At 45.7% G+C, this 12,807-nt stretch overlaps 1 protein-coding gene across 1 annotated transcript in view; it reads left to right on the top strand.

Moving 5' to 3' along the window:
• LOC129707002 (cytoplasmic phosphatidylinositol transfer protein 1-like) overlaps window positions 1-12,807 on the top strand; it is a 164,349-nt gene that overhangs the window by 122,619 nt on the left and 28,923 nt on the right. The window contains exons 8-9 of the mRNA XM_055651711.1: window positions 162-317; window positions 10,798-10,861. Coding sequence (XP_055507686.1) covers window positions 162-317; window positions 10,798-10,861 — 220 coding nt within the window. The remainder of the gene's footprint in view (window positions 1-161; window positions 318-10,797; window positions 10,862-12,807) is intronic.

The following is a 12,807-nucleotide window of genomic DNA, read 5'->3' as shown; positions in this document are numbered from 1 at the left end:
GAATATTGAGAAGGGTCTCGACTGGAAATGTCACCTATTCATGTTCTCCAGTGATGCTGCCTGAGCCGCTGAGTTACTCCAGCACCTTGTTGCCCTTTCCTCATGGGTTGTTGTTGGGTTGGGCCCAGTGTCAGGTGTCACTGCATGTCTTGTGCCAACAGGACCTCAGGTATTTTGCTTCAGTGAAGACAGGCCGAGGTCCCCTGAAGGAAGGTTGGAGGGACGAACCCTCGCCTGTAATGTGCTCCTATAAACTCGTCACCGTCAAATTTGAAGTTTGGGGGCTTCAGACAAGAGTGGAGCAGTTTGTGCAGAAGGTGAGTGTTATTGAGACGACTGTGCTTGTTGCTGGGTTCCTTCTGAACATGTTTGTGACGTACTCTTTAATCATCTTATAATGACGTTAATCATCTCTTCTACTAAGGCATAGCTTCATATACTGTAGCGTACAAGGGTAAAATCAGTACATATTAAACCATAGGCTACCTGTAGTTTAATAATAACTCAAGGTGCGTAGGAATTTCTTCGCAAAATGAGAAGTGAAAGTCCAGATTCCTATACCCTGGAAAATTCCGAGATGTGTGTGTGTGTGTGTGCGCGTGCGTGCGTGCATGCGTGCGTGCGTGCGTGCGTGCGTGTGCGTGCGTGCGTGTGTGTGTGTGTGTGTGTGTGTGTGTGTGTGTGTGTGTGTGTGTGTGTGTGTGGTGGGGGGGGGGGGGGTGGTTAGATTATTAGAACCATTTACAATGAAGGTGGATAAATGTTTGAAAATTCAAAGGATTGAAGGCGAATATGTTCAAATGTCATCGGAGCAGAATTGGGCCATTTGGTTGATCGAGTCTGCCCCGCCATTCAATCGTGGCTGATCTATCTTTCCCTCTAAGCCCCATTCTCCTGCCTTCTCCCCGTAACCAAAAATACGTAATAACTCTGCTTTAAAAAACACCCAATGACGGACTCCACAGCCGTCAGTGGTGATGAACACTACACTCTGACTAAAGAAATGCCTCCTCATCTCCTTTCTAAAGGTGCATCCTTTTATTCTGAGACTATGGCACAGAAGAGGGGTTGAGGCCCAGGGTAGATCGGCCATGATCCTGTTTTAATGACAAAGCAGATTTTGAGAGGCCATGTTTCTTTTTTCTTGTGTCATACTATTCTGGGAATTTATAGGGATTTTATCCAAATGAGTGCATGCAGGAAGGATGTGTGCAAACACAGTGAACTCAGCTGGAATCATTTCTGATCAGTCACTGTTTGAGAATGTGTAACGCTTAAGTCCTGTTCCTCTGACGTGCAACCTCACCAGTAGAAGCCGCACAGTAAACTATCGTCTGATTCTACAAGCACCTCCCCCCCCCCCCCCCCCCCCCCCCCCCACTCCCCCCCCCCCCCCCTCCACCCCAGCCCGTTAACCAGTTTGACGGTTCGCAATGATGTACCCCTCTTGGGCTCACACCGTCACTAGCCAACAATCAGCCTATCAGGGAACCTCTTTGCCTGAGTTCATCTGTTGCCGGCCCCTTTTTTTTCTCGCTTCCAAACTTTAGTTTAGTTTAGTGATACGGTGCAGAAACAGGCCCTTCGGCCCACCGAGTCCGCATCGACCAGCCACCTTCACACATTAACACAATGCTACACACACACGCTAGGGACAATTCTACATGTACACCAAGCCAATTAACCGACAAACCTGTACATCTTTGGAGTGTGGGAGGAAACCGAAGATCATGGGGAAAACCCACGCGGGTCATGGGGAGAACGTATAAACTCCGTACAGAGAGCACCCGTAGTCAGGATTGAACCCAGGTCTCTGGCGCTGCGCTACTGTGCCACCCTTCCTCCCCTCAACCCACGACAATCAGCTTGAAGAAGGGTCACGACCAGAAACGCTACCTATCCATGTTCTCCAGAATTGCTGCCTGACCTGCCGAGTTACTCCAGCAATTTGTGTGTGTCCATCTTATGCTTGTTGGGAGATGCCAACTGTTCTGCCTTAGTTAACACAGTTTTACAACTCTGATACTGCACAGAATGAAAGAAAGGGAGGCCTGCATTCTTAAGATATCTTTCCCATCCCTTTTATGACCCAGAGTAATGGAATCAAGAACCCGAGGACATAGGTTGAAGATGAGAGGGAAGTGATTACAAAGGAACCTAAGAGGCCAAACTTTTTCATAAAGACGTCGCTGTATATAAACGGAACGAGCTGTCAGAGCAGCTCTTAGTTTAGAGTTAGAGCATGGAAACAGGCTCCTCGACCCACCAAGTCTGCGCCGACCAACAATTACCCATACACCAGTTCTATCCTACCTACTGGGAACAATTCACAGAAGCCAATTAACCTATAAACCCGCGTGTCTTTGGAATGTGAGAGGAAACCAGAGCACCCGGAGAAAACCCACATGGTCACAGGGAGAAGGTACAAGCTCCAGACAGACAGCAACCAACCTTAGTCAGGATGGAACTGGGTCTCTGGCGCTGTGAGGCAGTAGCGCTGTGGCGCTGTGAGGCAGTAGCGCCCAAAGTTAAACCAGGCCAGGACTTACACTTTTAATGGTAGGGCCCCAGAAAGTGTTGTAGAACACAAAGAGCTAGGGGTATAGGTACTTTGATGCTCCTGCCATCATCGTCAGGTCACAGTGTATAGGTGGAAAAAAAGAGACAAAGTGCTGGAGTAACTTAGCTTGTCAGGCAGCGTCTCTGGAGAAGATGGGTAGGTCATGGTCTCAGATCAGGACTCTTCTTCAGACTGATTATAGCGGGGTGGGGAAACTGGAAGAGAGCAGGGCAGGACACGGCATGACAGCTAACAAGATGAATACAGGTACGGCAGGGGTTTGATCGGCAGATGATTTGTCAAAAGCTAGAAATGGAAACAAAAAAGCGCAGAAGGTGTGAGACAAAAGGATTGAAGAGTTGCGTATTGTAAAGCCAGAGGAAGGAATGCCGGTGGGCGGGGAGGATTTTTGTAAACCAGCATCGGCTGTTCCTTTCCTACACTGAGAATAGGAGTCGGGACATCATGTTGCAAACGTCCAAGTCGTGAATGAGACTGCACTTGGAGTATTGTGCACAGTTCTGGTCGCATAGTTACGGGATGGATGTCATTAAGGTGGAAAGGTTGCGGAAAAGTTTTGTAAGGGTGTTACTGGAACTGGAGGGCTTGAGGAGAGGCTGAAAAGGGCTGGGACGTTTTCCCCTGGTGTAGGAGGTTGTCAGAGAGTCATATAGCATGGAATAAGCCCTTCGGCCCAATTTGCCCACACCGACCAACATGTCCCATCTACACGTCCCACCTGCCTGCATTTGGCCATGTTCCTCTAAACCTATCCTATCCTTGCACCCGTCTAAATGTTTCTTAAACATTGCGATAATACCTGCCTCAACTACCTCGTAGTTTGTAAATGACCTTGCAGAGATTTATAAAATCATAAGGGTGGTTACAGTCTTTTTCCCAGAGTAGGAGAGTCTAAAACTAGAGGGCATCAATTTAAGGTGAGAGGAGAAAGATTTTAAAAGTGATCTGTGGGGCACTTGGTGGGTATGGGACAAGCTGCCAGAGGAAACAGTAGAGGCAGGTACAATAACAACATTTAAAAGCCATTTGGACAAGTACGTGGACAGGAAATGATTGGAGGGATATAGGTCAAATGTCCACAGGTAGGTCAAGCTCAGCTGGAAATCTTAGTCAGCATGGAAGTTTCCATGTCTCCTCTCTCCATCACCCTCTCTCGCTGCTCCCCCTCTGTGCATCTACTTTGATCAATTCTTTTCACACGTTACATGTTCGTTCTCGTTTTGCCTCTCCCTTGACTCTCAGTCTGAAGACCCGAAACGTCACCCGTTCCTTCTCTCCAGAGATGCTGTCTGTCCCGCTGAGTTACTCCAGCATTTTGTGTCTTATCTTCCGTGTGGAATGACACTGCAACTCTCGAAAGGTTGTGTGATTCCCTAATTCAGAAGGTTGCCCCCGAATCTGATCAGACGATGTTTCATTTAGCCAAGGGAATTTTATGTGGACACTCTGGAACGCACAATGCGCCTCCTGCTGGTTGCTCCAATACATGACGCGGTTTGGAAATAGAATGTCATCAGTTGCCACCCAGGTTAGGTGAGAATTGCCTTGCCCTGAGTTCAGAATCTTGCCCTCTATTCATTATCAGAGCCTGCGCTGGAAGATTTCTGGGGGCATTAGCTACAAGGAGAGGTTGGATGGACTACAGTTAATGGCATGACCCTGAGCAGTTTTTATGTACAGAAGGAACTTGAGGTCCAAGTGCATAACTCCCTGAAATTGACAGCAAACATAGATGAGAGGCAGACGGTATCCTTGCCTTCAAAGGATGGGCCACTGAATATGAGTTTTCTAGGACTTTGGTTAGGCCACACTTGGAATATTGCATTTAGTTCTGGTTGCCCCATTACAGGAAGGATGTAGTCTTTGCAAAGGGAGCAGTGGTTTACCAGAATTATGCCTCCTGGATTAGAAGATTAGAAGAGGTTGGACAGACTTGGATTGTTTTCTCTGGAACGCCAGAGATTGAAGGGAGACCTAATAGAAGTATATACAATGATGAGACAGTCCGAGCCTATTTCCTAGGATGGAAGTATCAAATACTCGAGGGCATAGGTTTAAGGTGTGAGGGGCAAAGTTCAAAGGAGATATGTGGGGCAAGTTTTTTTTTACACAAAGGGTGATGAGTGTGAACATGCTGTCAAAGGGTGGTGGTGGAGGCAGATACATCAGTGACATTTAAGAGACTTTTGGACAGGCACGTGGATATGCAGAGAATGGAGGGATATGGATCATGTGCAGGCAGATGATAGTTGGTCTTTGCAACATGTTTGGTACAGACATTGTGGGCCACAGGGCCTGTTGCTAAGTTGTACTGTTCTATGTTCTCTATGTTCATTTAAGTTATCTTGGCTGTAATGTTAGAATTGCAATAACTGTCCACAATCACTGGATTGCCAAACCATGCATGTTTACCATCCTTGCAGAGTCAACTTAGGGATGACACAGTGGAGCAGTGGTAGGGTTGCTGCCTTACAGCGCATGAGACTCGGGTTTGATCTTGACTATGGGTGTAGTCCTTATGGAGTTTGTATGTTCTGCCCGTGACTGGGTGGGTTTTCCATGCTTTTCCTCCCACACTACAAAAATGTACAAGTTTGCAGGTTAGCCGAAGGTAGACAAAAATGCTGGAGATACTCAGCGGGGTGAGGCAGCATCTATGGAGCGAAGGAAATAGGCAACGTTTCGGACCCGAAACGTTGCCTATTTCCTTCGCTCCATAGATGCTGCCTCACCCGCTGAGTTTCTCCAGCATTTTTGTCTACCTTCGGTTTTCCAGCATCTGCAGTTCCTTCTTGAAAAAAGTTTGTAGGTTAATTGGCTTCTGTAACGATTGTAAATTGTACGATAGTGCTAATGTACCGGGATCGCTGGTCGGCACAGGCTCGGTGGGCCGAAGGGCCTGTTTCTGCACTGTATCGCTACACAAAACTGACCTCCTGGTTTATATTGAATGGCAGCTGTCACTTCCACTAACTGAACCTTGCAAATCTATGAGCTTTTTATACTTAAGCCACAAAATTTAAAAAAATCTATTTTTCCTTCAGCTTAGCATTTGTCTCCTCTTTGAGAGATTAATTACTTCAACAACAAGAGAAGTCATTAGCTAAACCTATCTATCTATTCTTCTATTTTTAAAAGAAACACTATTAGTGTTACAGCCATTTGTCACAGTATAAAAATAGCTCTTTAATCCAGTCAAAACTTGGGACCTTGATACTAATTGATATAATTGACATAGAGACAGAAGGAACCGCTGATGCTGCAGTCTGGAGCAAAACACAAAATGCTGGAGCAACGCATGGGTCAGGCAGTATGTGTGGAGGGAATAGACAGACGATGTTATGGGTCGGGACCCTTCTTCAGACTATAGTAGAGGAGAGAAACCTGGACATTTCCTTTCCCCCCCCCCCCCCCCCCCCCCCCCGCCCACTCACCTGTATCCATCCATCACTTGCCAGACTTTGCCCCACCCCTACCTCTTCTTTTCAAGCTTTCTACCCCCCCCCCCCCCCCCCCCCCCCCCCCCCCCCCCCCCCCCCCCACACCACATATATAATGTCTGAAGAAGGGTCCCAACCGAAAACGTCGCCTGCTCATTCCCTCCACAGACGCTGCCTGACCCGCTGAGTCCCTCCAGCACTTTGTGTACAATCGACATAGGCAGTTTTTAATCTGTGTTTTGGCCTTGATTTCCCCATGCATCTGCCTGAGCCAGTGATTCAGGGAGCAGCCACTATCGTGGGCTACACTTGCTGCTCCCTGCATGTTACATGGGCCACACTCTCACAATCTATTTCCATTGTACCCATTTAAAGTACATTTTGCATCTATTGTTGCTTGGGCTGCAGTGGGGTGCTGGTTGGGCAACATGTTGCACTTAGGAACTAACCACGATGATGAAGGTATAAAATTACCAAGGCAGTTACTCAACTCATCAAGCCTGTCCCATACTCCTGTTAACCGGAAGCATCATGATTTGACATTTCCTGCATACCCTAGTCCCTACTTCATAAGTTCATAATTACTCCAGCATTTTTTGTCTATCTTTGGTACAACCCTGCATCTGCAGTTCCTTCCTACACATCAGGAGTATTCCGAGGTTCATAAGTCATAGGATCAGAATGAGGCCATTTGGCCCATTGAGTCTACTCAGCCATTCAATCATGGGTGATCTATCTTTCCCTCTCAACCCCATTCTCCTGCCTTCTATCCATAACTCCTAACACCGGTATTAATCAAGAATATGTCAATCTCCGCCTTAAAAATAACCAATGATCCACAGCCGTCTATGGCAACGAGTTCCACAGATTCACCACCCTCTAACTAAAGAAATTCCTCCTCATCTCCTTTCTAAAGGTGTGTCCTTTTATTCTGAGGCTATGGCCTCTGGTCCTAGACTCTCGCACTAGTGGAAACATCCTCTCCACATTCACTCTATCCAGGCCTTTCACTATTTGGTAAGTTTCAATGAGGTCCCCCCTTTTCTCACTGTCGTCTTTTAAGCATAAAAAAGCTCCATGATGTGACAATGCCATTTGGGGGCGTTTGGATAGGCACATGGATATGCAAGGAATGATGTAGGGATATGGATCAGAGGAGAATAATTTAACTGGGCATCATGTGGCATGGGCATAGTGCTCCGATGCTGTATTCCTCTATGTTCTACCCCATGTCAATCAAGGCTAAAGATCGGGGTGGCACAGTGGTGCAGCGATAGAGCTGCTGCCTCATAGCACCAGAGACCGCGGGCGGCTCAATCCTGACCACGGGTGCTGTCTGTACGGAATTTGTATGTTCTCCCTGTGACCGCGTGTGTTTTCTCTGTGTGTTCCCGTCTCCTCCTACACTCCACAGACGTGCGGGTTTGCAGGTTAATTGACTTGTGTAAATTGCCCCTAGAGTGTAGGATGCAAGGTGGAATAAGGCAGAACTATTATACGGACGGTGGATGGTCGGCGTGGATTTGATGAGCTGAAAGGCTGTTTCCGCGCTGTGTCTCTGACAATAAAATTGCTGGATGTAATTGCAATTGCTTTAAGTCAAGTCAAGTTTATGTAGGTAGAGTGTGTGTAAGTCCTCTCTACTCACTGCTGGAAAGATTACCCTGCTATTATTGGTAGTCGTTGCAATAATTGCCACCGTTACTGCACCGTTTTCTGCTTCCTTCAATACCATTTATAAGGATTACCTTCAAGTACTTTAATTAACCAGAGAGCAGTGGGATATGCACGTGGGCACAGAGGGGGGTAAAAAAGACATGAACATATGTAGGTAGACAAAAATGCTGGAGAAACTCAGCGGGTGAGGCAGCATCCATGGAGCGAAGGACTAGGTGACGTTTCGGGTCGAGATCCTTCTTCAGACTGATGAAGATATGTAAAGTCACTTTATAAAAAAGGAATTGATTATTTTCTAAGTTTCATGTCAGTCATGTCAATACCTCACCAAGAACTAGTGTAGCTGGGACATGTTGGGCGGTGTGGGCAAGTTGGGCCGAAGGGCCTCTTTCCACACTCTATGACTAAAAATAGCACCTCAGTGACTGAGAGGATCATCACGATCCAAACGTTAAAAAATCCCAAATGTTGGGAATGTTGAAGTAAAAACAGAAAAGAATAGCTGGAAATGGTCAATGGCATCACACATATTATGATGGAAATGGTACCACACATATTATAGACATAGAGGCCCTGCCTATCACCTGGGAGCAACTCAGGGTATGTATTCTTATTTTTTACACATCGCCACTGTTTGCTATTTTTTCTTAATAATTTTGATAAACAAGGGTAAAATTCAGCCAGGCACAAGGGGCTATGGGCTGGATCGATGGTCAGCATGGGCTCGAAGGGCCGAAGGGCCTGTTCCCATATTGTACCTTTCAATCTATCAAACGGCACAGTGTCGCAGCGGTAGAGTTACTGCCTTACACTGACAGAGACCCAGGTTCGAACCTGACTATTGGCGTCTTTCCGGATTTTGTACGTTTTCTCGGTGACCACGTAGGTTTTCTCATGATGTTCCAGTTTGGTCCCACACTCCAAAGACATGCAGGCTTGTAGATTAATTGGTTTCTCTCAATTATTCCTCGTGTGTGGGATAGAACTAGTGTGAATGGATGATCGTGGGTCGGCGTTGACTCATTGGGCTGAAGGCCCGTTTCCACGCTGTATATCTAAACTAAACCAAATAATCGAAAACCAGAAAATACTCTAAACACACATCAGGTCAGGCAACATTTGCAGAGAGAGAGTGAGAGAGAGAAACAGGGTTTAGATTCCAAGTCAATCTTATCCATGTACTCCAGTGATGCTGCCTGACCCACTGAGTTCCTCCAGCATTTTTATTTTTGGTAAACCAGCATCTGCCATTCCTTTTGTCTCTGAAAAAAAATGGAATTTCTGTTTAAATTGCAATCTATTTCATTGGAAGTATACCAGAGAGACACAGGTATGGATTTACAGCTGTCTTCTGGGACCTTGCGTGCTAGGATCCCAATACATTAGGCTGTAATTATATCAGATAATTGGTGAATGATGATGAATCTAGTGCCCTGGGTGACTCAGTAAATCCTCATTGTGTCTTTGATAGACTATAGTAGAGTATTGTATAGACTATACTATACAGTATAGGTGATGAAGTCAGTATGTTGATGCAGTTCCCATGACAGGTACAAATGATATTCTAACTGTGATTAACAGTGGGCTTATCCATGGGAAGCCGCAGCCAACATGCCCCGCTTTCACAGCAGAGATTTATACACTCCTGCACTCATTTCTCTCGCTCTTTAGTTTTTGCATCATTGGCTAGGATTTGGCATCTTTTTGCAAGGATATTTATGGACCCGGGCGTTAATACCAACTTGTTTTCTCATTTTGCTAGTTCCACTTTTTTTTCTCCTTCCCTCTCCCTCTCCCTCTCCCTCTCCCTCTCCCCCACCACCCCCTCTCCATCTCTTTCTCCCCTCTCTCTCTTCTCTCTCTCTCTCTCTCTCTCTCTCTCTCTCTCTCTCTCTCTCATCTCCTCTCTCTCTCCATCTCCTATCCTCTCTCATCTCTATCTCCATCTCTATCTCTCCAGATGCTGCTTGGCCTGATGTGTGTTTAGAGTATTTTCTGTTTTTGGTTCATTGACTGAAAGATACAGCTTGGAAACAGGCCCTTCGGCCCACCAAGTCCACGCCCACCATCGATCGTTCATTCACACTCATTCTATTGTGTCCCACTTTTGCAACCACCTCTTACATACTAGGGGGTCAATTTACAGTGCCAATTAAACGATAATTCTGATTTTATCTTTACTCCAGATACAGCATGGAAACAGGCCCTTTGGCCCTTCCAGGCGATGCCGACCGTCGATTGCCCGTTCATACTAATTCCCATGTTATCTCACTTTTGCATCCAGTCCCTATACATTAGGGGCAAGTCACAGAGGCCAATTAACTTTGTGGGAGGATGTGGGAGAAACCAGTGCACCTGGAGGGAACCACGTGGTCATAGGGAGAAGGTACAAAAACTACACACAAACAGGATCGAATTCAGGTCTGTGGCGCTGTGAGATAGCAGCTCTACCAGCTGAGCCACTATGCTGCTCTCATCAATGTGTCATCTGTTTTGTATTTCAGAATCTCCCCATCTGCAATTTGTTTTGATTTTTATCCAAAACCGACAAGTTTGTAAATTGTAAATTCACTTTCCCTGGTCTTTGTGTTGAGATCTGTACTTGTCACAGAGAATGTACACATTGAATAAAGCCTTTGTTCACTATTATTCATCGGTGTTGTTGAGAGGTTTCAAAGTTCAAGCAAAGAAGTAAATGGTAATATGAGTCGGTATGAATGGCAAAGTTGGTTAACATGTCCCCAATGATGGGTGAGTCCAGAACCAGGGTCCACAGTCTAAGAATAAAGGGGAGGCCATTAAAAACTGAGATGAGAAAAAACGTTTTCACCCAGAGAGTTGTGAATTTGTGGCATTCTCTGCCACAGAGGGCAGTTGAGGCCATTTCACTGGATGAATTTAAAAGAGAGTTAGATAGAGCTCTGGGGGCTAGCGGAATCAAGGGATACGGGGAGAAGGCAGGCACGGGCTACTGATTGTGGATGATCAGCCATGATCACAATGAATGGAGGTGCAGGGTCAAAGGGCCAAATGGCCTCCTCCTGCACCTATTTTCTACATTTTCTATGATATTATTCAATGTTTTTTTCCTTCTTTCAGGTCATTAGGGATATTCTATTAATAGGGCATCGACAAGCTTTCGCTTGGGTGGATGAGTGGTGTGGTGAGTCAAGTTAAACTATTCAATTGTTTCTTTGCATTTTAAGCTTGTGATCTATGTCTCTTCTTAACCAGAAGTCTCTTATCTTATATATTGCAAGCTTACGGGGAAAGGAAAGGATGGATGTCTCATTTCTTTGGCTTGCACATTAAACGCATCTGTGTTATTGTTATTGTTTAATGTGTCCATTTTACAGCGAATCCCAACCAGGATACTTTGATGCTGAAGCTGATGTGTGAATTAGGTTTAGGTTTAGGTTTATCATTGTTGTGTGTACTCGGGTGCAGTGAAAAGCTTTGTTTTGGATGCTATCCAAACCTATTAGACAATACTAAATGCAATCAAGTCCAATGCAAGTATTGTAGAGAGAACAACAAGAAATGGTGACAGATTTAAAACAGTAGCATGATTATTTAGTTTTAGTTTAGTAATACCGCGCGAAAACAGGCCCATCGGCCCACTGAGTCTTCACCAACCAGCCATTCTGTCTGTAATTGGCTTCTGTGAATTGTGAATTGTCCCTAGTGTGTAGGATAGTGGTAGTGTACAAAGTGGTTGTTGGTTAGGGCGGACTCAGTTGGCCCAAGGGCCTGTTTCTACACTGTATCTCCAAAGTCTAAACATGCAAATTAAAATTCCTAACAAGCTGCAACATATAGAAACAAAGAACTGCAGATGTTGGTTAATCCATAAAACGACACAAAGTGCTGGAGTAACTCGGCAGGTCGGGCAGTTTCTCTGGAGAACATGGCGAGGTGACGTTTAAGATATAAAGTGCTGGAGTAACTCAGCAGTACAAAGTACCTGTCCATGTCCTGACCCGAGTCGTCGCCTATTCCCATTCTCCAGAGATGCTGCCTGACCCGCTGAGTTACTCCAGCACTATGTCTGTCTTCGGTATAAACCGGCATCTACAGTTCCTTCCTATGAATTTCTGCTCATTCAGTGCAGGATACTACAAAGGTTCAGGAGCAAAGGTGTGACCAGCAAACATGTCGGACATAACACTACATTATTGAATTTAAAAACAAATTTAAAACCAACAACTGTGGGTGCTGTCTTTATGGAGTTTGTATGTTCTCCCCATGAGTCATCTTTTCTTGGTTTCCTCCCACATTTCAAAGACTTATAGGTACGTAGGTTAATTGGCTTGGTCTGTGTGTAAATTGGCCCTAGTGTGTGTAGGATAGTGTTAATGTGTGGGGATCGCTGGTCGGCTCGGACTTGGTGGGCCTTCTTCTTCTTGTTGCGTTTGAGGCAGCAGAAGTCCGCAGCAGGGTGATGTCATCCGGTTCGACATCCGCAGTTGCCCGCCCTAAAGAGCTCGGAGAGCGATGACTGATGCATTTCTGCTGCTGCCTCTGCTTGTTGCCGTTCGCCCGACTGAAGTCAGTTGACAGGGCTCACCACGGGGTGGTCAACAACATGAGCCCCACTCGGTGGGCCGAAGGGCCTGTTTCCACGCTGCATCTATAAACTAAACTAAAAATTGCAGATGGCTCATTTATCAATGAGATATGGAGGGGGTGGCAGGTCAGATCGGTAAGGTCCTTGTATGTATAACTGTACACAAACTATACTTTATACAATTAGACATTTCAGTGCAAAGCTCCACTGCCCAGCTTGAAAAGAAACAAAGTTTGAGAGGATTGGCACCCACATCTCAAGTGGAGGTTGCTAGGACAACCAATTCAGAAAGCAATCAACAATGTAGCTATCTGAGGGATGTGGATATTTTACATGAGAGCGATTGATATCTGGAACAAGCTGCCAGAGTGGACTCAGGTACAATTGCCATGTTGAAGAGGCATTTAGATAGGAACTTGAACAGGCAAAGGTTAGAAAGACAATGTGGACAAATGGGATTAGAATAGATGGGCAGAAGAGATCAGCATGGGGTTGCTGGGCTGAAAGGCTCATTGCTATGCGTTAGTTAGACATACAGCACG

The sequence above is a fragment of the Leucoraja erinacea genome, chromosome 20, assembly GCF_028641065.1.
Source record: "Leucoraja erinacea ecotype New England chromosome 20, Leri_hhj_1, whole genome shotgun sequence".
Classification (NCBI taxonomy): Eukaryota; Metazoa; Chordata; class Chondrichthyes; order Rajiformes; family Rajidae; genus Leucoraja; species Leucoraja erinaceus.
This window is presented reverse-complemented; position numbering and strand designations above follow the sequence as displayed.